At 43.5% G+C, this 24,479-nt stretch overlaps 2 protein-coding genes across 2 annotated transcripts in view; one reads left to right on the top strand and one right to left on the bottom strand.

Moving 5' to 3' along the window:
* Window positions 1–24,479, top strand: part of LOC309482544 (uncharacterized protein) — a 332,446-nt gene that overhangs the window by 282,263 nt on the left and 25,704 nt on the right. The window lies entirely within an intron of this gene.
* Window positions 7,386–24,479, bottom strand: part of bub1 (BUB1 mitotic checkpoint serine/threonine kinase) — a 37,203-nt gene continuing 20,109 nt past the window's right edge. Inside the window, 8 exon segments of the mRNA XM_082148547.1 lie at window positions 7,386–7,701; window positions 8,677–8,783; window positions 13,743–13,920; window positions 14,055–14,212; window positions 16,238–16,399; window positions 18,145–18,245; window positions 20,370–20,519; window positions 20,940–22,183. Coding sequence (XP_082004673.1) covers window positions 7,506–7,701; window positions 8,677–8,783; window positions 13,743–13,920; window positions 14,055–14,212; window positions 16,238–16,399; window positions 18,145–18,245; window positions 20,370–20,519; window positions 20,940–22,183 — 2,296 coding nt within the window. The 3' untranslated portion in view covers window positions 7,386–7,505.

Raw genomic sequence — 24,479 nt, 5'->3', positions numbered from 1 at the left:
GCATAAAAAAAAACACTAAACACTACTAAATCTCCCACTTAACATTAATCTGGCACAAAAACATTATATAACACTTAATTTTAGCATTTACTCTCCCTTTTGAGTGTCATGGCAAAGCATGCTGGGAAATAGAAATCCCAGCCCAATTTCAGATCATTTTAAGTTTGTCTAAGTTCGTACAACTCAAAACAATGAAACAATTCAACTTACTTAAAATGAGTCAGTTTTGTGAACTCAAAAGAAAAAGAAAGTTCTAAATACTCATAAAAGTTAATTTGATGGAAGTAGTTTGTATAATTTGAGTTGGCCCTACTCAAACCAATTAATTATTTTAAGCGTTAGGGTTTGTGGTACACATCCAAGCTGTATTTAGTCACTTCTGAGACACAGAGAGCACTGTGACTATGACACACGCTTGAACCACATTATTTGCGGGGGCTGTTAATGAATATTCTCATTCTGTGGTGTAACCAGTGGAGACGGGGGGAAGGGAAGGCTGATCTTTTTGAGGAAGGCGACACAAAAAGATCTTCAAAGGGCCTGAAATTTGATCAGAGATTCATGAGTTTTAGAGAGGTATCCAAGGCAACAATATCATGAAGGGTGATTGAAGCTCTTGAGATGAAATTAAAAACAAATTTGTTCCACTGATGATGACGGTGACATGGTCTGTTCATCAAGAGCGACAGCGATCACATCAGTCAGGAAGGGTGGAGAGCGGTGTGGGATATCCATCAGGAGCATCACTGATCGCTCTGATATTGTGTTTTAACAGTCGAGGATGAATCATCTTACGTGGGTGAATCACTTAAACACAGTTTATAAAGCGCCGGGCAGCAAAGGTGAAACACACAAGAGCTGGTCTCTTCAGTGGAGCCATCTTTATTCCTGATCTCAGACCATAAAACACTGGTTTCTGAACGCAAATTGATTAAAACATGGTACAGTGTGTTCATGTTCATCTGTATTACACTATTACTTAGAGCTGAAAGCATATTCGGATTAGTTGAATGTGCAAAGCGTTGTGGACGTGAATGACGGCCATTCAAATTCCACGAGACGTGAGGAATCTTCTGCAAACGCTCGTGTGCTACCGCAAAGGTTCGGTTCATGCATTTAAAAACTGCTGTTGATTTGGGACACATAAATCCTAATCTTACATTTGTCATCAAAAGCAACTAACAAATGAGGAACATCACAAGCAGTTTATCATCCAAGAGCTGATCTGGAACTTTACACACACACCAGTGCGTAAATGATAAAATGCACATACAATCATGTTTTTTTTTTAATCATAACTTCCATGGATTTCATCCAATGTCAAAAGTAAACAACACATCAGGATTCATAAGGGCAAAAGCTGTCATGAAAATGTTCTTTTGTGTACCCCAACTAAAGACTACCACAAACTTTGTGTGCTCATTTATCCCACTTATTAAAATAATCCAACGTTGTTTATTAAAATGTAAAGATAAACGACAATCACAAGATGGATTAACATGCCTAAGACTTTTGCATTGGTCATAATGGTTTTGCTCATCAGTATCAACCATAGACTGAACCATAAAGAGATACATGTGAATTTTCTGTAGATGGGAGATGCGCTTGCTCACATTGCACTTGAATTTAAGATGAGCTGCAATTTATAAAGAAGGATGCATTTAAAGGCACACTATGCAAGATTTGTACCTTCATATATGTACCTAATTTGTACCTTAATATATGAGAATCACGACTTGCTTTACAGCACGACGTCACATACATCAACAACATATGAAGCAACCTCTGTGGAAGACACCAGCACGCATTTCAGACGTGAATCATGGCGGAGTCGACGAAGAAAACGAAGAAAGCGCGGTCGGAAGAGTGCAGAGACAGGGTATATGCAGGAATCATAGAGATGAATTTACTACCTTTTACTACCTTTTTTACCACCTCCACAATATTTTTTACTACCATCACGACATCAAGCAGCAGCCCTTTTTTTGGGGGTGTGGTGGTCCTCTGGACAAGTAAATCTGTCATTCACTTGTCCGAGTAAAAAAGTTGCTTGTCCGGAATGTTTTTGGTGTGTGTGTGCTGTAAATATAATTTATTCTGAAGAAATATCCTCATCTGTGTTAAATCAGCTCTGATATATTTAAATCTGCATATTGTCATATCTGCACCTTAAAAGGGCCACCCCCCAAATCTTATTCAATGTATGCTTAATCTTTAGTTTTAAATTGTATCAATAGATTAAATTGGAATAGCCTAATAAGATATTATAGGGCTGTTGTTACCCTAGGAAGGGCTGATCAAATTAAATCATTTACACTGAAAATGTACAACTGCATTAAATAATGTTATGAATATGAGATCGTTTAAAATATTTTTGAATATACAAATAAGAAACGTTGGAAAGAATGATACTTTTAAACATGAATGTAAACCGCCAGTAGGAGGCGTCAGGCGACCGTCTTAATGAGCGAGTCATTGAGTCATTCATCAAACGATTTGTTCAAACAACTGATTCATTCAAGAATGAGACATGTTTATGAATGGGACATTGAATCTTTGACTCAGCCAATTCGTTCAAAACGCTGAATCATTCAGTAATGAAACACGGTTAAGTGTTGCTGTGAGATGCATTACGGTTCTGCTGTGATCTTTGTTTGGAACTATTTTTGCTGCTGAAACAGAACAAAAAGAGTCAATATTGTGTCTAAAATGTAAGTAACTTAATTTGAACTGTTTATTGAACTGTTGTATCAAAAGCAATGTCACATTTTCAGTCGTGATGGTACTCAAGAAAACAGCACTCATCGTGTGAGGTTGCTAAACTGTATCATATGTTAAAAATATTAAAACACATTTTGAATGTTGGCACTGGCAGTAACGTTATGTTGTTAACTGAGTTTAAACTGAGTTTACATTTGTTTGGATTTCTCCTCGAGAGGCTGCGCGAGCCTCAACAGCGCAACCTTGTTACCGTCAGTAGCCTAATACATCCACTATCGATCGCAACTTACAATAAATATAAATACAATCAGAATCATTCTCTCATTTTAGTGATTCCCTAGTTATTTATACATTTTTTGTTATTGACGTTTAATTAGGCTACTTGTCCGGTCGGGCAAGTAAAATTCTCTTTTACTTGTCCCTTCAAAAAATCCACTTGTCCCGGACAAGCGTTAATGTCGACCCCGTCAGGTCCTGTTAGCACCGTATATATATTTTTTAATTATGCTAGATGAAGTTAAAATATATGGAGACACAAATATTAAGCAAAAAAATGGTAACTCATATATTGAGGTGGTGATGAAAAATTTACTACCAAGTCAAATTGCATTTGTTACCTTTTACTACCTTTCAAGGGCCTTAATTTTGGTAGATTATTTTTACTACTTTTACTACCGCGCGGACACCCTGAGAGACAGCTGTGAATGACAGTAATGTTAGACAGGCATGAAAACAGGTCAGGGGTAAAAAAGGTGAGAAGGATGCGGCAGCAAAAAATCCAATCCAAAAAAATCCAATCCAATCAACTTATATATATATATATATATATATATATATATATATATATATATATATATATATAGTGCTTTTTAATGTTAAATTCATCAATCTGGTGAAAATTTAACAAAGAAAAATTATTTTAGTCACAGTGTCTGTCTACATTACTACTAGGCCTAGCCTACATAATAATAGTTATAATATTAATCCCATGACAGTAATAGCCATATATTGTAAAACAAATGCACTGAAAAATAAAGGAAACTTTCATAATTAGTTTTGTACTAATTTCTATACTTGAAAGAGTATATTTCTATACTTCACATTGAAGATGTGATTGGGCTAGCCCAGTGTCAATCAAGAAAAGAACCAAATGGGCCGCTGATCTACGTGTTTCATGGGGTGTCAGAAAAAAAAAAAACTAACGCTGACTTTTTATTGACCAATGCATTACACACTAATTACGCACTAACCCAGCGCCGCCAATTAAGCAAAACAAAACGAATGGGCCGCCGATGTACGAGTTTTATGGGCCGTTAAGACAAAAAACGAAACAAAAAAGTATGAGATGTATCGGCCCAAAAAGCACGTCGGCCCACCGGGAATCTCCCGGTAGTCCCGATGGCATTAGCCTACATGCCTGGACGTCACACAAAACAAAATCCTACCTGTAGCCTTTCACCATCCACTTATTTAGCTGCTGTTGCATCAGTTGACATGCCATCTCCTTTCCTCTCTTTCTTTTTCTATGTTTAGCTCCCGACAGCTTTTTTGCGTTTTTTCGACGACAACTCACTAACTGTTACTTGTTCCTGCTCGCTCAGCGCTCACGGCGCCCGCGCCCGCTCGCGATATTATCCCGCCCTCTTCTGTCAAAATTAAAAATAATGACATTGGCAACATCGCTGTCTGTATCTGACAGGACAGTTAACATTGTAAGCTAACTTACCTCAGGCTTGCTTTCCGACGTGCGGTTCTTTGTTCGGCAGTGTGTCATCAGACTCGCGGTGTTAAAGACTTTGAAAACAATTCTGCTCTACTCTGACTCGGATTGGCTGTTTCGGCATTAGGAATGATGATTGGTTTTTTAAAGCTGCTAAGTTTATGGTAACTATAGAGATATAGCGGGTAAATGCTGGCCACGACCACGACCCCCCCTGCCACCCCATAAATATTTTCTCATCGGATCTGCACAAATCACGTAGGTGACCTATTTTGGTTTTAAAACGGCGAATTTCGCCGAAAGGTGAGGAGTTTTCATGCCTGGTTAGATAAGTACTCTAGGGGGCGCTGTTTGAGAAAAACGGAAACTGCATAGTATGCCTTTAAGACATTTAAAATGTTTTAGTACATTCACATTTAGGATCATTCTACACGTCTTTATAAATGAGGCCCCAGGTTCTGGACAGGCCTTGAAGCCTTATTGGTCTCAAACAAGAGAACCAGTGAAGTTTCCACGTCAGACTCTTAAATCAGTGGAAACACGACCGCTGGCTCCAGCAACAGTTCTACATACATTATATCTCTAATGTCCTGGCACATTTCTGGCATATTACTGTGGAACAACTGGCGTTACATATGTACAAAACATGGCGTTAAACAACTGCCATTAAATATACAATTTCTTGGTTTCCACTGTGACGGAGGGCTGAACCTCTGGCACGATCACCTTCAGCAGTAACCCTCTCTCTGAGAACTTGTGTTCATTTAGCAGCTGTGGGGTTTCAGCTCAACCTCATCACTGATGACCCAGAAGCACTTCAAAGCTAGCCTGGTTAAAACCAGACCATTCTCAGTAGTAACTGAGTTATGGTCTGGCAAAGCTGCATTAATAACTCATTTCCAAAGGGGCGTCACCAACGGACGTCGCTCAAATGCACCTGGGCGCAAAACCAATCAGAGCGATCGTCATCGTGTAAAGCCCGCCTCAACGTTTCTGATTGGTGCCGCGATTTCTAGGCCATGGAAATGGGCTTGAATGAGCTCTTTGCCAGACTACTTCGAGCAAATCTAAATTTGCCGGAAGTTGTCTGGGTTTTCCCAGGCTACTTCAAAGCCACAAATGTCTTAAAATATTTCATCTGTTAAAATATTTATCGTATGTCCTGGATTAGAGATCTGCTGGTGGCCTCGATCATGGTGGTATAATGTATGATGAGTTTTGATATTGCGTGGGCTGATGACATTTCTCAGTGTCTGGTGAATAAGCTGGACAATTCTGATTGGCTAGCAGGAGTTAAATAGCAGCCAGTTAAATTTGAACGATCTGACACCTAATAAAAACGCTGATTTACTCAAAAGAGTGAGGAAAGAGTGAGGAAAGGGTGAGGAAAGAGTGAGGAAAGGACTTGCTTTTCTAATCTAGAGTAACACTGTCCAACAGCGACCCCAGCAGAGGATGTGTCAGAGAGAGACACATACAGTTTTCAATGTAACTTGATCAACCCATTGTGAACTGATGTATATAATTATATAAAACAAAACAAAAATCTATTTTTCTATTACACGAGATGTTTATATTGAGTAGTTTTGGAGGGGGCTTTATTTATATATTGCAGAGAAACCATCTTACATTTGATCACGTTTATCGTTCCTCGTTATTTTAAGCGGAAGAAATCGTCGCCCGGCTGGCTGCAGTTCACTTAACCCATATTTCTGTCACTGCTTTAGTCACTTTTCATCAGTTTAATGAAGTCCTTGCTAAATAAAATAAAATTGAAAAAAATTAAATAAAATAAAATAGTGATTAAAACATTTGGATGGTAATTTAAATGCATTTATACATTCTTGTGGCTATTGTAAATATTAACATTACTGGCCAAACTAATTCTGAATAGAATATTTTGAATGGCATGGACATATCTGGAGCCGGAAGAGTCCTGGTGTGTCAGCGCTGGAGCCTGATGTCATTTGATGATGTCATCTTGCTGTTCTTTTTGGAGATATCAACATCAAATAATTTGACACAGAACTTCAGATATTTAGCTTTGATTTTCTTGAAGTTTTAGAGTTCAACATGTTTTGCAAAATATACTGAATATAAAATATATATTGTACATTTTCATAAACTTCTGTAACTTTTTAAAACTTTTCTGTAACTTTTTTAAACTTTACAAGTATTTTTAATTCTACAATAATCTGTGAAGTGTTCCTTTTAAAGAGATCCCAAACGTTAGACTGTGCTCTGAAGTATTTAACCATTTAAGTTGGAAAAGTCCTTTTCAGGTCTATAAGCTCAATAACTGGGGCAGACGGTTCACAGGGAAAACTACTTTCCATTTGAACAAACTTTGGAAATAAAAAGCTGTTGAATCCAGCAAGACACCGTCCCTCAGGCCTAGAGCTCGGACATACCGCTGTGTGGTGCATTCTGGGTCTGTACAGTTGCTTTTGAACAAACACATTTCACAACACATCAGCATGTCACATTAAAAGTCACAATTTCAACAGGTTTAACTGCATTTCAGAGAGACTGAAAAAAGAAAATGTGTTTTTCTGTATTGGAGTAAGTGTGGGAAAGCTCCTTTAGCTTCACAGGGTAGTAAGAAACTAAAATAAACTGTAACACAAATGTTATTTTGGGTCTGTACACTCGCCTTAGAACATTCAAATATGCGGGTCAAATTGTCCTGTGAATATACGAACATTAATACTTTTGTGTGTAAAAACACATCAGTGTGTGGAAACTTTGCATTGCATGTTCATGACCCAAAATGAGAAAAAGTCACACACAAAAAACAAAACAATAAATCAAAAAACAAACACTGACTGATATTTCCGACAACTCAAAAATCAAAGCGTGTCAAACTGAGCCATGAGCTGAACTGAAGCCATTTCCTGTCCAATAGTGTCATCTAGTTGTGACAAAGACAAACTGCAAACACAAGTGGGTTTCAAAACCAACATTTATTGAAATCTACAAAAGGCTTAATTGACTTTTTTTATACAACTTGAAAAAGTGGCAGTAAAACAACAATATGGACACACACACACACGCAGCAGGAGCATCACCTGCGAGAGGATCGGGCCTCCAGGATCTGCACCACCAGCCGGTTCTTCAGCGAGCGCAGCTTCCTGCTGTAGTTCTCCTGCAGGACGGTGTCGAGGCGCAGGCGCAGGCGCTGGAGACACGGCAGAGAGCGGCCGTCCGGCACGTTCAGCAGCGTGTGGAACAAGTCCTGCCACAGCTCAGCGTGAACCATCCTGAGAGAGAGAGAGAGAGAGAGAGAGAGAGAGAGAGAGAGAGTAAGTGAGTGAGTGAGTGAGTGAGTGAGTGAAGCCCTAAGCACTCGAGGTCTTCCTCTGAGTCCGCACTTTCGTGACGTAATGCCACTTTGACTGTCGGGAAGAAGTCTGCTGTGGAGTCCGCATCAGCGCGGGCTCGGCAAAAGTGCGCATCAAGGGCGCAAATCGACCACATGTGGCGCTCGCGAGCACCCTTCTGAGATCTAAAAATGACAAATGGGACACACTGCGGTCTCACGGACACGCAGCAGCCATTGTAAGTCCACAAGACCGGAAGTGCACATGAAGTGTGCCATTTGAGACAGGGCCTGAGTGAGTGAGTGAGTGAGTGAGTGAGTGAGTGAGTGAGTGATCTCTGTGTGTTCAGAGGCGGCGAGTGCATCACTGGGGTGTAACGATTCCCTCATGTCACGATTCGATACATATCATGACACAGAGTATCGCAATAATATGGTATTGTGAGTTCAAAGACATATGATAAAGGGTTAACAAGAAATGAACTGTTGATTATAATGCTAGATTTGATATTACATTGTGTGTGTAAATGAACAGGTTTGAACTTGGTACTGAAACCCAAAGCACAGGACAATAGAGACTCCAGAATAACAATATTCATGATTCTGAAGATGAAAATACTGAATTATTGTAGATGAGTATGCTTGCACTCTGTCACTGACTAGATATATTTATAATAATGTAGGACACTTTTACTGGTAACATCAGACATCTGGCATTATCAGGACACACATTCCCCCGTTGCATTATCATACATTATATTCAACATTATATAGTAGTTTAATGTAGTCCTGACACTTTAATTTTTATTTTGCGTGAATATACACAATACAGATTGTCACGGTCCACGATACAGATTGCTGCATGTTTGTATTGCGCTATATTGTGACGCCTCTACCGGTCACATGATCATCTCACCTTTTGAACACGCCATTGGTCCTCCAAACGCCGCCTTCCTCCTTCACCTGCATGTACGTCCCGAACAGCATACAGTAGACCGTGCCGGCGATGCCGAAGTAATCCGTCTGTGAGAGGAGCGAGACCACAGCACATTAGCCCGACGGCACTGCACTGAGAACAGTGAGCGAGACCACAGCACATTAGCCCGACTGCACTGCACTGAGAACAGTGAGCGAGAGGACAGCACATTAGCCCGACTGCACTGCACTGAGAACAGTGAGCGAGAGGACAGCACATTAGCCCGACTGCACTGCACTGAGAACAGTGAGCGAGACCACAGCACATTAGCCCGACCGCACTGCACTGAGAACAGTGAGCGAGACCACAGCACATTAGCCCGACCGCACTGCACTGAGAACAGTGAGCGAGACCACAGCACATTAGCCCGACCGCACTGCACTGAGAACAGTGAGCGAGACCACAGCACATTAGCCCGACTGCACTGAGAACAGTGAGCGAGACCACAGCACATTAGCCCGACCACACTGCACTGAGAACAGTGAGCGAGACCACAGCACATTAGCCCGACCGCACTGCACTGAGAACAGTGAGCGAGACCACAGCACATTAGCCCGACCGCACTGCACTGAGAACAGTGAGCGAGACCACAGCACATTAGCCCGACTGCACTGAGAACAGTGAGCGAGACCACAGCACATTAGCCCGACCGCACTGCACTGAGAACAGTGAGCGAGACCACAGCACATTAGCCCGACCACACTGCACTGAGAACAGTGAGCGAGACCACAGCACATTAGCCCGACCGCACTGCACTGAGAACAGTGAGCGAGACCACAGCACATTAGCCCGACCGCACTGCACTGAGAACAGTGAGCGAGACCACAGCACATTAGCCCGACCACACTGCACTGAGAACAGTGAGCGAGACCACAGCACATTAGCCCGACCACACTGCACTGAGAACAGTGAGCGAGACCACAGCACATTAGCCCGACCGCACTGCACTGAGAACAGTGAGCGAGACCACAGCACATTAGCCCGACTGCACTGAGAACAGTGAGCGAGACCACAGCACATTAGCCCGACTGCACTGAGAACAGTGAGCGAGACCACAGCACATTAGCCCGACCGCACTGCACTGAGAACAGTGAGCGAGACCACAGCACATTAGCCCGACTGCACTGAGAACAGTGAGCGAGACCACAGCACATTAGCCCGACTGCACTGAGAACAGTGAGCGAGACCACAGCACATTAGCCCGACTGCACTGAGAACAGTGAGCGAGACCACAGCACATTAGCCCGACCGCACTGCACTGAGAACAGTGAGCGAGACCACAGCACATTAGCCCGACCACACTGCACTGAGAACAGTGAGCGAGACCACAGCACATTAGCCCGACCGCACTGCACTGAGAACAGTGAGCGAGACCACAGCACATTAGCCCGACTGCACTGAGAACAGTGAGCGAGACCACAGCACATTAGCCCGACCGCACTGAGAACAGTGAGCGAGACCACAGCACATTAGCCCGACCGCACTGCACTGAGAACAGCGAGCGAGACCACAGCACATTAGCCCGACCACACTGCACTGAGAACAGTGAGCGAGACCACAGCACATTAGCCCGACCACACTGCACTGAGAACAGTGAGCGAGACCACAGCACATTAGCCCGACCGCACTGCACTGAGAACAGTGAGCGAGACCACAGCACATTAGCCCGACTGCACTGCACTGAGAACAGTGAGCGAGACCACAGCACATTAGCCCGACTGCACTGAGAACAGTGAGCGAGACCACAGCACATTAGCCCGACCGCACTGCACTGAGAACAGGGACTCTGCGCCGAAGTCAATGCTAGGATACACTAACGTCATTTCTAAAGGGACAAACTTAGTTCAGGCAAGAACTAAAAAAAACTAAGTAAATCCTTCTTTAGAACTTGAAATTGAAGCATAAATATCGACGATATAAAATTAAGTGAAACCTATTCAACTTTTCTAATATTGGAGTTCCCATCATGCACTGGGGCATGCATGAATAATTAATAAGGTTGATTTTTCACGGTTTTATCATTTCTTCTGTTATTAGGTTTGGTAAAATGTCATTTTATGACATTTGGAGTTCATTTTCTACTCAAAATACATTGTACATAGATATACACATATCATATCATGTGTCATGACACATTCATATGTGTCATTCATTATGATATGAGATCGTTCATATCATAAACGATCTATGGAATGTTACGGTCATTGTGTACTGAGGACTGAGGGCTCTGTGTTCAGGTGCTATGCCACTACTAATATGTAGATATGGAATCTACACAATATCTTTTGTATTATTTACCTAGATGTGTCTAAGTAAAATATATACTTTGAAAGTGTGGTTGAATTCAGTGTTGTATTATTTATTTATTTATATTATATAATTAACTTGGCAACTGGGCGTAGTGTGCGTGACGTCACCCGTAGTGTTTCTGAAGCCCACAGTGATATTCTGTCAATAGTGGGAAGAGGATCAGGCGTGACTTTTTACTGCGCCGAGTCGAACTACTCCCAAAAGTGCTATTCCGCCATTCATTACAGTTATCCTTTTTAACCCGCTTAGAAAAGCGCCACGTTTTATTTTGTGTCACCATACTTGGTCGTATAACTACTCGTGTAACTGTTTTTAAATAGGGAAAACGTTGATGTGTTTGGTCACTTCTAAATTCATTGCTGTCAGATACCATTGAATATACTGGGCTAAGCTAAGTGCTATCAAAGTGTCGCCGCGCGCCAGAGCGATTGAGATATGATGAGAGAGGTATGTATCAACTCGTCTTAGTTAAGGGAATAACAGTTTAATATGAAAAAACGGTGGAGTATCCCTTTAAAGGTGCATTGCGCAAGTCTCTGAGTTTTTGCAGAACTATGCCCCCTCTGGCGGCAAGCGAAACTGCAGCCAGAAGTGTGCACGCTCACGGACAAAAGTTTTCTTTTTTTTATCTTACGTGGAGTTTGCGTTGGTGTTTGAAATGAACTACAAGCCGGTCTCTTAGAATCCATCTTCTACGGAGAATGGCGGCGAATACACAAACCTGCCAGACAGCCAGGTGAGCGTGCCGTGAACGCGCATGACGTCACGCCAAGTCTAAAATTCCGGCCCGAATCCCTCTTATTTATTTTACTTTACAGGATTATAGAGACAATCTCAGTGATCAGAGAAGGACTCATTCAGCCCATCAGGCAATTGTTTAAGCATGTATGGGTTAGAAAACGGGTATTTTTAACATGAAAAGTTGCTTAATGCACCTTTAAGGTTTAATATAATTTAAACGGATGAGTTAAAACATTCACCCGCCTCACAGTCGTCATGAAGGGCAACATTAGCTTTATAGACCAAAACCACTTTTTGCACCAGACTGTGAACATGTTTTCTGCTGTAAAGTTGGGCATTTTAACATGCGGGTTTATGGGATTGACTCTCTCCTGCAGCCGGGCTCTAGTGGCCAGTGGATGAACTGCAGATTAAGTCTCTTCAGTGTTGAATCACGAGAGAGAAGGGAAGGTTGCCGCTTGGTTCACACCAGCGCACGATAACATTGTGTTTATTATAAGCACACACTGCAGTTTTGTCGTCTGCCGCTTTAAATGCTCGAGCTCGTTAAAGCAGGATTGATTCTGATTGGCCGTCACCGTTTTTATTGTTCATCAGCTGGAAAAAATTAATCGGACACACACACACGGAGCACACAGCGGACACACACACGCGGAGCACACAGCGGACACACACGCGGACACACACACGCGGACACACACACGCGGACACACACACACGCGGAGACACACACACGCGGAGCACACAGCGGACACACACACGCGGAGCACACAGCGGACACACAGCGGACACACACACGCGGAGCACACAGCGGACACACAGCGGACACACAGCGGACACACAGCGGACACACACACGCGGAGCACACAGCGGACACACACACGCGGAGCACACAGCGGACACACACACGCGGAGCCACACACGCGGACACACACACGCGGAGCACACAGCGGACACACACACGGAGCACACAGCGGACACACACACGCGGAGCCACACACGCGGACACACACACGCGGAGCACACAGCGGACACACACACGGAGCACACAGCGGACACACACAGCGGACACACACAGCGGACACACACGCGGAGCACACAGCGGACACACACACACGGAGCACACAGCGGACACACACACACGGAGCACACAGCGGACACACACACACGGAGCACACAGCGGACACACACAGCGGACACACACAGCGGACACACACAGCGGACACACACAGCGGACACACACAGCGGACACACACAGCGGACACACACAGCGGACACACACAGCGGACACACACAGCGGACACACACAGCGGACACACACAGCGGACACACACAGCGGACACACACAGCGGACACACACAGCGGACACACACACGCGGACACACACACGCGGAGCACACAGCGGACACACACACACGGAGCACACAGCGGACACACACACGCGGAGCCACACACGCGGAGCACACAGCGGACACACACACGCGGAGCACACAGCGGACACACACACGCGGAGCCACACAGCGGAGCACACACACGCGGAGCACACAGCGGAGCACACACACGGACACACACACGCGGAGCACACAGCGGACACACACAGCGGACACACACACGCGGAGCCACACACGCGGAGCACACACACGCGGAGCACACACACGCGGAGCACACACACGGACACACACACGCGGAGCACACAGCGGACACACACACGCGGAGCACACAGCGGACACACACACGCGGAGCACACAGCGGACACACACACACGGAGCACACAGCGGACACACACACGCGGAGCACACAGCGGACACACACGCGGACACACACACGCGGAGCACACAGCGGACACACACACGCGGAGCACACAGCGGACACGCACACGCGGAGCCACACACGCGGAGCACACAGCGGACACACACACACGGAGCACACAGCTGATGACGAGTGATGAAGGTCACCTGGTAGCTCCAGGGTCGTCCGCTCAACATCTCCACACACTGGAAGCCCGAGGTCATGCACTTGGCAGTGAACGCAGTGTTTTCTGGGAAGAGTGTCATGTCGATGCTCTGGCCCAGGTCGATGAGAGCCAGGCCGTGCTGGAGGTGATCCCGCTCGAAGCAGTCGTTCTCCAGGAACCTGCACACACACACACACACAGGTCAGTCAGTGAGCGGCGGGAGTCTGGGACACACTGCGGCGTCAGCACACACACACACACACACACACACGTGTCAGTCAGTGAGCGGCGGGAGTCTGGGACACACACACACCTCTCCCCCAGCAGGAAGTTGTCGGGCTTGATGTCGGCGTGTATGATGTGGGCCTGGTGAAGCTGCTGGATCATGTGGAGGATGCAGACGGTGAAGTAGAGCACCAGCGGCTGCGGCAGAACCTTCTCACTGCGACACTTGTACAGGTTTATAGCGCTCTGGAGGACACAACATTCATCAAGTCATTATTCATTCATTAACATCCAACATTAAGATTTTTAAATAAAATGATAAACCCTGCCGTTCAAAAGTTTGGGATCAGCACGATTTTTTAAATGTTTGTGATAGAGTCTCTTCTGCTCACCAAGGCTGCGTTTATTAGATCAGAAATACAGTAAAACAGTGAAATATTATCACAACGTAAATCTGCTGTTTTCTATGTGAATATACAGTAAAGTGTCATTTATTCTAAACTTGCCGGCCCAGAAGGCAACGTTAAAATAGTCCATGTGACTACAGTGGCTGAACCTTAAGTTTATCAAGCGACGAGAATACTTTTTGTGTGCAAAAAACAACAAAAATAACGACTTTATTCCACTATTCATTGTCTTCTGTTTGGGCCTGAGTGAGTTCATGTAGTGTAACAGCGCAGCGCTTCTGGGTGGTACGTCAGAACGCAAGCTCACTATTGGCCGACGCTGGTCATGTGTGTGATGCATGTGAACTTTTGGATGAACTAACCCTTTAAAGCGATCTTTTGTTGTTTTGACAATAAAATGAATGACAGACACATATGGCTGCTGTCTCTTTAAGAGCCAGTGCACGGATGCTGAGTTCATTATATATGCGTTCTATGCTCATTTAAGACATAACCGACTGTGTTTAGAGGATACTCACGACACAATTTTGCATATTGAAGTAATATAATCCTTGAAAAATAACTTATTACAGGCGAGCTGTTTTTGAAGCGGCTTTTCTGCGTATGTGCGCACACTAAACATCTCTCAGAGAGCGCACGAGCACTGGGTAGTTTAAAACCGCTTTAATGTTTAAACTGATAAAACTTAAAGACATGCTAATGGTAAACTTGAGTTACGATGCAGTGCTGGCCCGACTGTGAATCCTCCATCACGTCCGACTCCTGAACGAGAGTGTAGCATCGCCTCGTGCCGAGAGAAGACGCAGCACTGCTGAATCACTCACGCTGTTGGAGAAACTGGTCTCACAGAGAGTTTTAAAAATACTGATTTGATTTTATAATCTGTGTGGATTCATTTACTAATACAATTTACAAGCTGAACTGAATCAATGGTAGCGGGAATTTCCGGCATTATAAGTGGGAGACCTGCGGGAATGATCAGAATAATGCGCAATACCCGCGCCGAAATTCAAGCCCTGTGATCCTTCAGGAATCGTTCTAATATGAGGATTTGATTTGATTTTCAGGATTCTTTGATGAATAGAAAGTTCAAAAGTACAGCATTTATCTGAAATATAAATAGTGTACATTTGCATAAGGTAAAACAGATGAAAAAAGGAGATACAGCACTTCTAACAGTCAGTGCTATTTTAGTATTATTTATATACTATTATTGCATTTACTCACTATTTTCAGTTTGTTTTTTTATTTGAACTTTAGTAAATTTGTCATGTTCTTTTGTCATTTTTATTGCTTTTGTTTTTAAATACCTCTCTTGCTGCGACCCAATCGCCTACTTATACTACGCCCTAAAAGTATGTACTGTTTTACAGAAGAAAAGTACATCATTTTGAGTGTGAACTATCACGTATAAACACTTTGTCGCTTAGTTACATGCAATCTGTCAATGTTTAAACTGGCCTGTCAATCATCTTCTCAGGTAAAATCCTGAAGAGAAATGTAGTCACACTTTGATCTTCCAGTCTTTCATTCGGAGACTCTCCTCATGTTTGCATAATGATGCACTTAAAAGTTATGAATCACTCAAACCCCTTTTTCTAAACTGCTCTGCTTAGCCGTCGGTCTCGCACATCCGTCATGTTTGTGTTTTTTGTTTGTTTTTGTTTTTAAGTAGTATCCCTACTTGGGACGAAGCGTCTCTCTCTCGCTCTCCCACATTCCCCTCGGCTATATCAACACGTTACATGAATGCACCATTTTGTGTTACTGGACAAAATCTGTTGTTTACTGGCCAGTCAAATCAGAGATGAAGAGCTAGCCTTCATATTTGAGGTCGGTTACAGTGATTGGCTGAGAGCCTCACCAGTAGTGTGCCACAGTTGTGCAGCTCTCCGATCAGGACGCTGCCGTTGGTGAAGAGATGAGCCGAGTATATGATGTTGAAGAGGTGGCGTACGCTGGGATGCAGACGGGCGTTCAGCTGGCTGTCCATGTAAAACTCCCAGGGGTTCGCTGGCTTCTGCACCTATGAGGACAGCAGAGGAAGAACACAAGCTATTGGACATGTCCATCTCAAGACAGCTGCTATTGGTCAGTTTCTACCACTGTAGCACATCAGGGTCAGTGTAATGGCCATCACTATCTTTATATTAAAGGGATCGTTCACCCAAAAATGGAAATTACCCCATGATTTACTCACCCTGAAGCCATCCTAGGTGTGTATGACATTCTTCTTTCAGACGAATACAATCAGAGTTATATTAAGAAATGTCCTGGCTCTTCCAAGCTTTATAATGGGAGTGAATGGGTATATTTTTTTGGAGGTCCATCAAAGTGCATCCATCCATGATAACAGTGCTCCACTGGCGGATTAATAAAGCCCTTCTGAAGGGAAGTGATGCGTTCGTGTAAGAAAAATATCCAAGCTTATCCAATATTAAAGCTTTATCAACTTAAAATAACGAGCTTCCGGCAAACGGCCTACGCAAGTCGACTTACGCCACAAGAGTACCACTTGATGATGTATGCAAGCGGGAAGGAAGTCGACCGGAAGTTGAAGCCGGCCGCGTGCCACCATCTTGTAGCAGAACTTCTCCTGCTGTTAGCATCCCATTGACTCCCATTCATTTTGGCGTCACTTTGACAGCGAATGACTTTACATCTGAGGCGTTTAAAGACTCCATTTGTCCATTATTTATTTCTAAAGAAACACGACAATGTATAAAAGGCTCCATTACCTTGTATCTTACGTTATGGCCCCGTAGAAGCAGTTTTTGTAAAAGTAGGCTAACGATTGCGTCATAACCACGCGACTCTCTGTCGCACAGTAGAGAGATTACCGTATGGACAGGAGGAGAAGCTCGCGGGCAATCGGGGAGACGTGGAGGCAAAATGACAAAATAATTAATCAGAATACCTAGCAAAAGTTTCTCCTGCTCCCAGCTCATGGACACCTTCTACTCACACTCTCCGCCTCTGCAAGATTCGGAAGGGAATGATTCAGATTTCTCATGCCACAGCCACTAGAAGACAGACGGGTTACTCACGTCACATCTACGTCGTCAAGCTCTGTTTGAGTCTGCGCGTCAGGAACGGAAGTCCTAAGAAATCGCTGAAAACGGGCTTCACTTGTCTGAATTGAGTTCCAATGAGATGGCTCTGTCCACTTCTTATACTGTCTATGGATGTATGGCGTAGATGTAGGAGTAGCGTAAGCTTTGAGCCTCTCGCGGTTCAAACACACAGGGTTAGGAAACCGCGCTCGTCAGTACGTCGTGCGTCAGGGTCTAGTGTTACTCTTCTGCCGTTAGTTGATGCAGTTATTTTAGCCGATAAAGTTTTAAATCTGGATATTTTTCTTACACTAACGCATGGCTTCTCTTCATAAGGGCTTTATCAGTCCGCCAGAGCCATGAGGAGCACTGCTATCATGGATAGATGCACTTGATGGACCTCCAAAAAAAACATACCCATTCACTCCCATTATAAAGCTTGGAAGAGCCAGGACATTTTGAATATAACTCTGATAGTATTCGTCTGAAAGAAGAATGTCATACACACCTAGGATGGCTTCAGCGTGAGTAAATCATGAGCTAATTTTCATTTTTGGGTGAACTATCCCTCTAACACACTTTCTCATTTGCAAAGCCGTTAAAATTTGCAGGCTGATTCTCCTGAGAAGTGAAACACTTAGAGGCGAGTGATGTGTGAATCTCATGCAAACGCATCACTAGTAACTCTGTATCAGATGTGTGTGTGTGTTCTCGTCACCTTGAGGATGAGCTTGCGTGTGGTCATGAGGTTGGTGGCCTGGTAGACTGTGGCGAACGCTCCCTGTCCAAGAACAAAGTCCACTCGCAGCGACTCTCCAGCTGAGGGGACACATGAAGACAGTGTTCACATCAACACTGGCCTCGTCCAGCACTGTAACAGCAGGAACTGAACATCACGTGATGACTTCTGTCCATTCTCATGCGTTACACGAGAACCAATGAGGCTTGATCTCTTATGTCAAAGCATGTACGCTTAGTCTCCATTTATGTTTGCCGATCAATGTTTATATGTGAATAAAAGGCTAAATTCAATCTGTTCAGCATATAAAGCGATTGAGTCTCATCAGAGAATTCGGACTAAACCGCTTGATTCACATGGATTAGTTTTACGATCTCTATGAACTTTTTGAAGCGTTAAATTGGTAGTTGCGTATCCGTCAATGGAGGGACAGAAAGCTCTTCTTTCATCAGGGTTCATACAGATACTGTAAAATCTAATTCCAGGACTTTTTCAAGCACTACTTTTTTCTCATTTATCAAACAATATCTTAATTATCATCTTTTAAATTCTAAAAAAGGTAAATAGATAAATAAAAATAAACTAATAAAACAAAATGGTACAAATAAAGTGCAGCACATGCAATGACTGTGGTAACTTTAACCTTTGAAAGGATACTATGACAAAGACATCGCTTTCCTTATTCAACCTGATATTTCTCCCATGAATATATGATTGACTTGAAGAATAAAAGCTGTATCATAAACTTAGATATTTACTCGAGCAATATCACACGGTTTGATCACATGCCTCATATAAAAATATCTATATCAGTGGGATTGCAGCGATAAAAAGTGTTTTATCAATAAAATTTAAAATAAATTCACATATATTGTCTTTTATTAATTCAAGTACTTCTTCATAAAAATTAGTGATGCACCGAAATGAAAATTCTGGGCCGAAACCGAAACTTTAGGATGCACTTGGCCGAAAACCGAAACTGAAGCAGAAAATGGCTTCTTTTAAAAACGTATACTATATATATATATATATATATATATATATATATATATATATATATATATATATATATATTGCACAATATAATAATCAAACTTTTATTAACAGTTACAAAACAAAACATAAAATATATTTTACAATAAATATAAATAATAATACCAAATAATATTATTCTTCAAGTTTTATGCTCCATCAAATAAAATAGGTTTTTAAAAGTTGTGCAAAAAAAATCCACGATTTTGGAGATTTTTGCAGAACAAATGTTACATATTGCAACTTTGGTGTCCTCTCGTATAGGGCTGTCACTTTTGTGAAAAAATCCTGTTCGATTTTTGAGACATAAGTGCTCATTGAATCGTTAGTAAATTGCCTATATTTGGCGTTGATCCGTTTTCAACGCCAAATATAGGCAAATCCACGGACAACTAAACAGGCATTAGGACGAACGTAAAAAGGGCACTTGAGACGCTCACAAGTCAGCAATGTGGACTGCCATAACATCAATGAAAAACATTACTGAAGGCTACATATTATGCACTATATTATGCAGAAATAGGCTGTGTGTGTGTGTCAGAACCTGCAGTTGCTGTGTGACGCGGGTTCGCTGTGGGCGTATCGTGACGAGCTGGACACGCTCCGAGAGAAGGCCGTTAAAATCGATTCCCTATTTTCGTTTTCGAAACTTGTGTTGGTTGGTCCGATCGATTGTGCTATAAGTGACAGCCCTCTGACATGCTTAATCTTTGATAGGCAGACGCGTGATAACTCGACCGTGAGTGAAACCTAAGCGCTTGCGCACGAATGGGAGGGGCGGGTGACATTCATTTTCGGCTGTTTTTTTTTATTTCGGCCCGAAACCGATAATGCCATTTTCGGCCGAACATTTTCGGCGGCCGAAATTTCGGTGCACCCCTAATAAAAATGGCTGTTTTCAAGGGCTTTCCAGGACTTAAATTTCCAAAAGTCAAATTCAAGTACTTTAAGCACCTTGTACAAACCCTGTTTCATTAAATATACATCTTATATTATTTGTGTTTGGAAGATGAACAAACGCTAATGGGTTTGGAACGACATGAGTGTGTAAAAGACGACATCTGTTGATGTTTGGGAGAACCCTTTAACCGCTGTGCCGAACACTGCAGATGAGGCACTGATAAAGCCTGTGGCGTAAACAGCGGACAGGAAGGCGAGGAGCGCTGTGTTACCGATCTGGACGGTCATCTTGGGGGTGATGGTGGGCAGCCGGCAGCTCCAGACGGTGAGGTCGGGGTGTGAGGAGAGAGGAGGCTGCAGGTTAGACAGCAGAGACACGATCAGCTCCTCGTCCCAGGGGTCCGACACCAGATGAACACAGGCTGCGGAAACACCACATGATCATTATAAACACTCGTGTACGGTGAAGTCTTCGCTGCATGAGCTTCATTGGCTACCTGTGGCATCATACATTCACTGTCATATGACTTCAGCACCTCCATATCACCTGATCTACTTTACTCTGCCTGGTCCCTCGTTTTCAGTTGTCCACTGAAGGTGGAAGGTCATTTAGTGTTAATGCTCCTAAATTATGGAATTCACTCCCCCTTACACTTCTGTGGCTACCTTAGACTCAGCTAAAACATATCTATGTAACATGTACTTTGGATAATGTAGCTATAAGTGTGCTTATGTGTTTGCAATGTGTGTAAATGTATTGTAATGTGTGTAAATGTATTGTAATGTAATGTACAATGTAAAGTGACCTTGAACTACGAAAAGGCGCAACATATAACGAATACCTGGTTTGGATGTGTCCATGGGGCTCATGGGAGCACTGGTTCTCCTGCAGCTCTGTGATGGGCTGGTCATGCCCTCCAGATCCGGTTCTGTGGTCCGCTGAGGGCTGTCAGCGCTGAACCGGTCTGGGCTCCTGGACTCCTCCTTAAGGGACTGTTTTGGACTCATTAAAAGAGATTCATGCAACATCTGAAGTGCTTTCACTCCTGATTTCCGCTGCTGGAAGGATTGTTTGGGAAGAAGAACGCCCCCTTCCTCCAGCATGTCTAGATCCGGCTCCGCCGCCGGATCTGGGCCCATCGCCCACAGGAGGTCTGTTCCGTGGGCTTTCTCCGGGCTCTGGTAGACGGTCCAGGTGGGCTGAGCGGCCACAGACACCGGAGCAGGACTCATCATGACGTCGAGATCCGGTTCTGCTGCGCGGGTCGAGCCGTCCACCTGGAACCAGTTCAGTCCCACGGCAGCTTTCGGGCTCATGAGGACGTCCTGCTCCTCCAGTGGCGTGTGCCTGTGAAAGGACCTCTCGCTGACTGCTGGGTCTGTGAGCGTGGGCGGTTTCTCCGGGCTCTGGTAGACGGTCCAGGCGGGCTGAGCGGCTACAGACACCGGAGCTGGACTCATGACGTAGAGATCCGGTTCTGCTGCGTGGGTCGAGCCGTCCACCTGGAACCAGTTCAGTCCCACGGCAGCTTTCGGGCTCATGAGGACGTCCTGCTCCTCCAATGGCGTGCGCCTGTGAAAGGACCTCTCACTGACTGCTGGGTCTGTGAGCGTGGGCAGTTTCTCCGGGCTCTGGTAGACGGTCCAGGCGGGCTGAGCGGCTACAGACACCGGAGCTGGACTCATGACGTAGAGATCCGGTTCTGCTGCGTGGGTCGAGCCGTCCACCTGGAACCAGTTCAGTCCCACGGCAGCTTTCGGGCTCATGAGGACGTCCTGCTCCTCCAATGGCGTGCGCCTGTGAAAGGACCTCTCGCTGACTGCTGGGTCTGTGAGCGTGGGCGGTTTCTCCGGGCTCTGGTAGATGCTCCAGCTCGGTCTGCTCATGGACTCGTCCTGCGTCTTCAGGGCCGTGTGGTCGGGGAAGGACAGGGCGGCCAGCGGGTGTCTGCTGCTACAGCTGCTCTGGGCCAGAGAGAGGCCTGGAGTCTGAGCCAACGACACGCCCTCGCCCACGATCGTGCCCTGAGCCCTGCTGATGTCCAGCTCCGACGGCTTCTCCACCGGACTCTGCTCCATGATGGGACTGCAGACCAACCACACACAGACATCAGGTCACACAGCAGGAAGACACAACGGAGACGAAGACCAAACCTATTGAGTTCACATCAAACTTCTAGGCCTGGTTTCACAGACAGGGATTAGAATAAGCCAGGATTAGGCATTAGTTCAATTAGGACATTTAAGTTGCTTTTTCTAAAAACATTAAGGGTTTTAAATGAACACCGGCTGAATGTGTCGGGTGACGCTGCCAAATCACTACACAATTTGACGTGTTACTTATGTTTACTCACTTTGCTGGAAGTTCGTGTAAGCCAAACCTGCCCAGATTTAGCACAAATACTCAACTCGAGTCATCATCATAAATTAAATACAGCGTATTGCACAGGATCTGATCATATCTGGCTTACTTGAACACACACACGTCACTACACAACAAATAACGGCGCGCTTGTTCATTTTCATTGAAGCAACAGCGAAGATTAAAAAGCATTTTCTGAACAGAAAAGACACTATTTTCCAACATCCTACATTTTTTGTGAATTTTTTATGTATTGATCGGTCCAACTAAAATACATGTTTGGTGATGAGGATGAAAGAGGAAGGAGGAGATGCTGGATGGCAGGATTTTGTTTTCAGAAATGAATGCATGAAATCCAAATTTTATAATCTATACAATTTCAACTTTGATGAACTTTCACTTCAAATGTTGACTTTATATAAGCTGTGAGGTACTTACTTATATATATATATGGATTTGATACATTCAGACAGACACACTTATATTTTTCCCCTTTTTTCTTATACATGTCTCTTATTCATGAATTATGGAAAACATTATCTAGATTTTTTTTTAAGATTATTTTTATTTCTTTAATAAAATATATTCAAAATATGGTTACACTATTTTGATTGTCGACTTCAGACATTCTACCATCTATAAGTAACTTGTCAACTACATGTCAGCTAACTCTCAGTATAGTATTATAGACTTTAATAGACTGTTAGTTTAGGGTTAGTAGAATAAGTTGACATGTAGTTTTAAAGTCGCTTAAAATAGGGCTGCACGATATTGAAGAAAAATGTGATATATGATAACTCATTAAATAATGCGATATTTGATATACGATACGATTAATGCTTAAAGTGTGTAAAATTTATTAAATTATCTTTAAAATATATTTAAAATGATATAACCTACATGTGTTTCACACATTCTTTTTGTGACAAGAAAACATCCCTAAACTTCTGACAGTGAACATCAGTATTTTACTGTAGCATTAGAAGTGTTATTTTAGCATCAGTGTAAACCACTGGGTTTAGGGGTTCAGGTTATCCTACATTAGGGTTATTTAACAAACAGAAACTGAATAATCAAATGTTAATGAAATAATCAAATTAAATGATATTTCGATAACTTCGATATATTGTGCAGCCCTAGCTTAAAGTCAGTAGAATGTCCAGGGTTCCCACAGGTCCTTGAAATCCTTGAAAGTTTGTGAATATGAAATAAAGATTTCAAGGCCCTGGAAAGTTTTTGAAAATATACATACATAGATCCTTGAAAGTGCTTGAATTTATTTTGTGCAAGAAGTTTTCTGTAAAAAATTCCATATTATTCCCTCCGGTCCGCTTATGTGTTATTCGCCAACACTTCGTGGCCTATGCGCACTAGTGAAGGATAACAAATTTTAAGAATCTATTTCAAATATGCTTCCATACATAACATCACGGTAAAGAATATTGTATTTAGCTTTTAAGGTTAAGATGATGATATCACACGAATGATTCTGCTCAGCAAAGTTGCAATTCCTGTTTTCACTGAGACTCTCACCGTTTGTTCTGCAAATGGCTTTCGGAGCCCAAGAATCGTTAGGTTGATTGGATTAGCTGTAGGGGAGACTTTCACCTTTTGTCTTTAATGGCTCTGGGATGGCTCTTGGAACCGGAGTTCCTGGCCAGTATCAGCATTTGAATAGTTACGCTGATTCAATTGGACTGGTAGCGCTCTCAGAGCAGGGTGTGTTCCTACTTCATTTGCATGCTTTGTTCAGAGTCTCCGCCTCTATGTAATCCCTCCCCCTTGGAATGTATATAACTACAATGCATACTGTATTAGATTTAGACTGTTGGAAGAACTGCAGCAACGCTCAATAAAGAATAACTTCTGTTTGAACGCGATCCCAACGTCTCCTGGTCTCTGCTTTGAAGAAGAAAAAGTTTCCAACACTAGCTTGCTTGATTTTGCCTACGTTAGTTACACGCATTTATGCGTTACGTTAAGTGTTTCCCTGCGTGAGGTACTTTGTGTTGTACGTTGC

Source organism: Leuciscus leuciscus, assembly GCF_965113295.1.
Source record: "Leuciscus leuciscus genome assembly, chromosome: 19".
Classification (NCBI taxonomy): Eukaryota; Metazoa; Chordata; class Actinopteri; order Cypriniformes; family Leuciscidae; genus Leuciscus; species Leuciscus leuciscus.
Note: the sequence above shows the minus strand (reverse complement) of the source record. Positions and strands in the feature narration are given on the sequence as shown.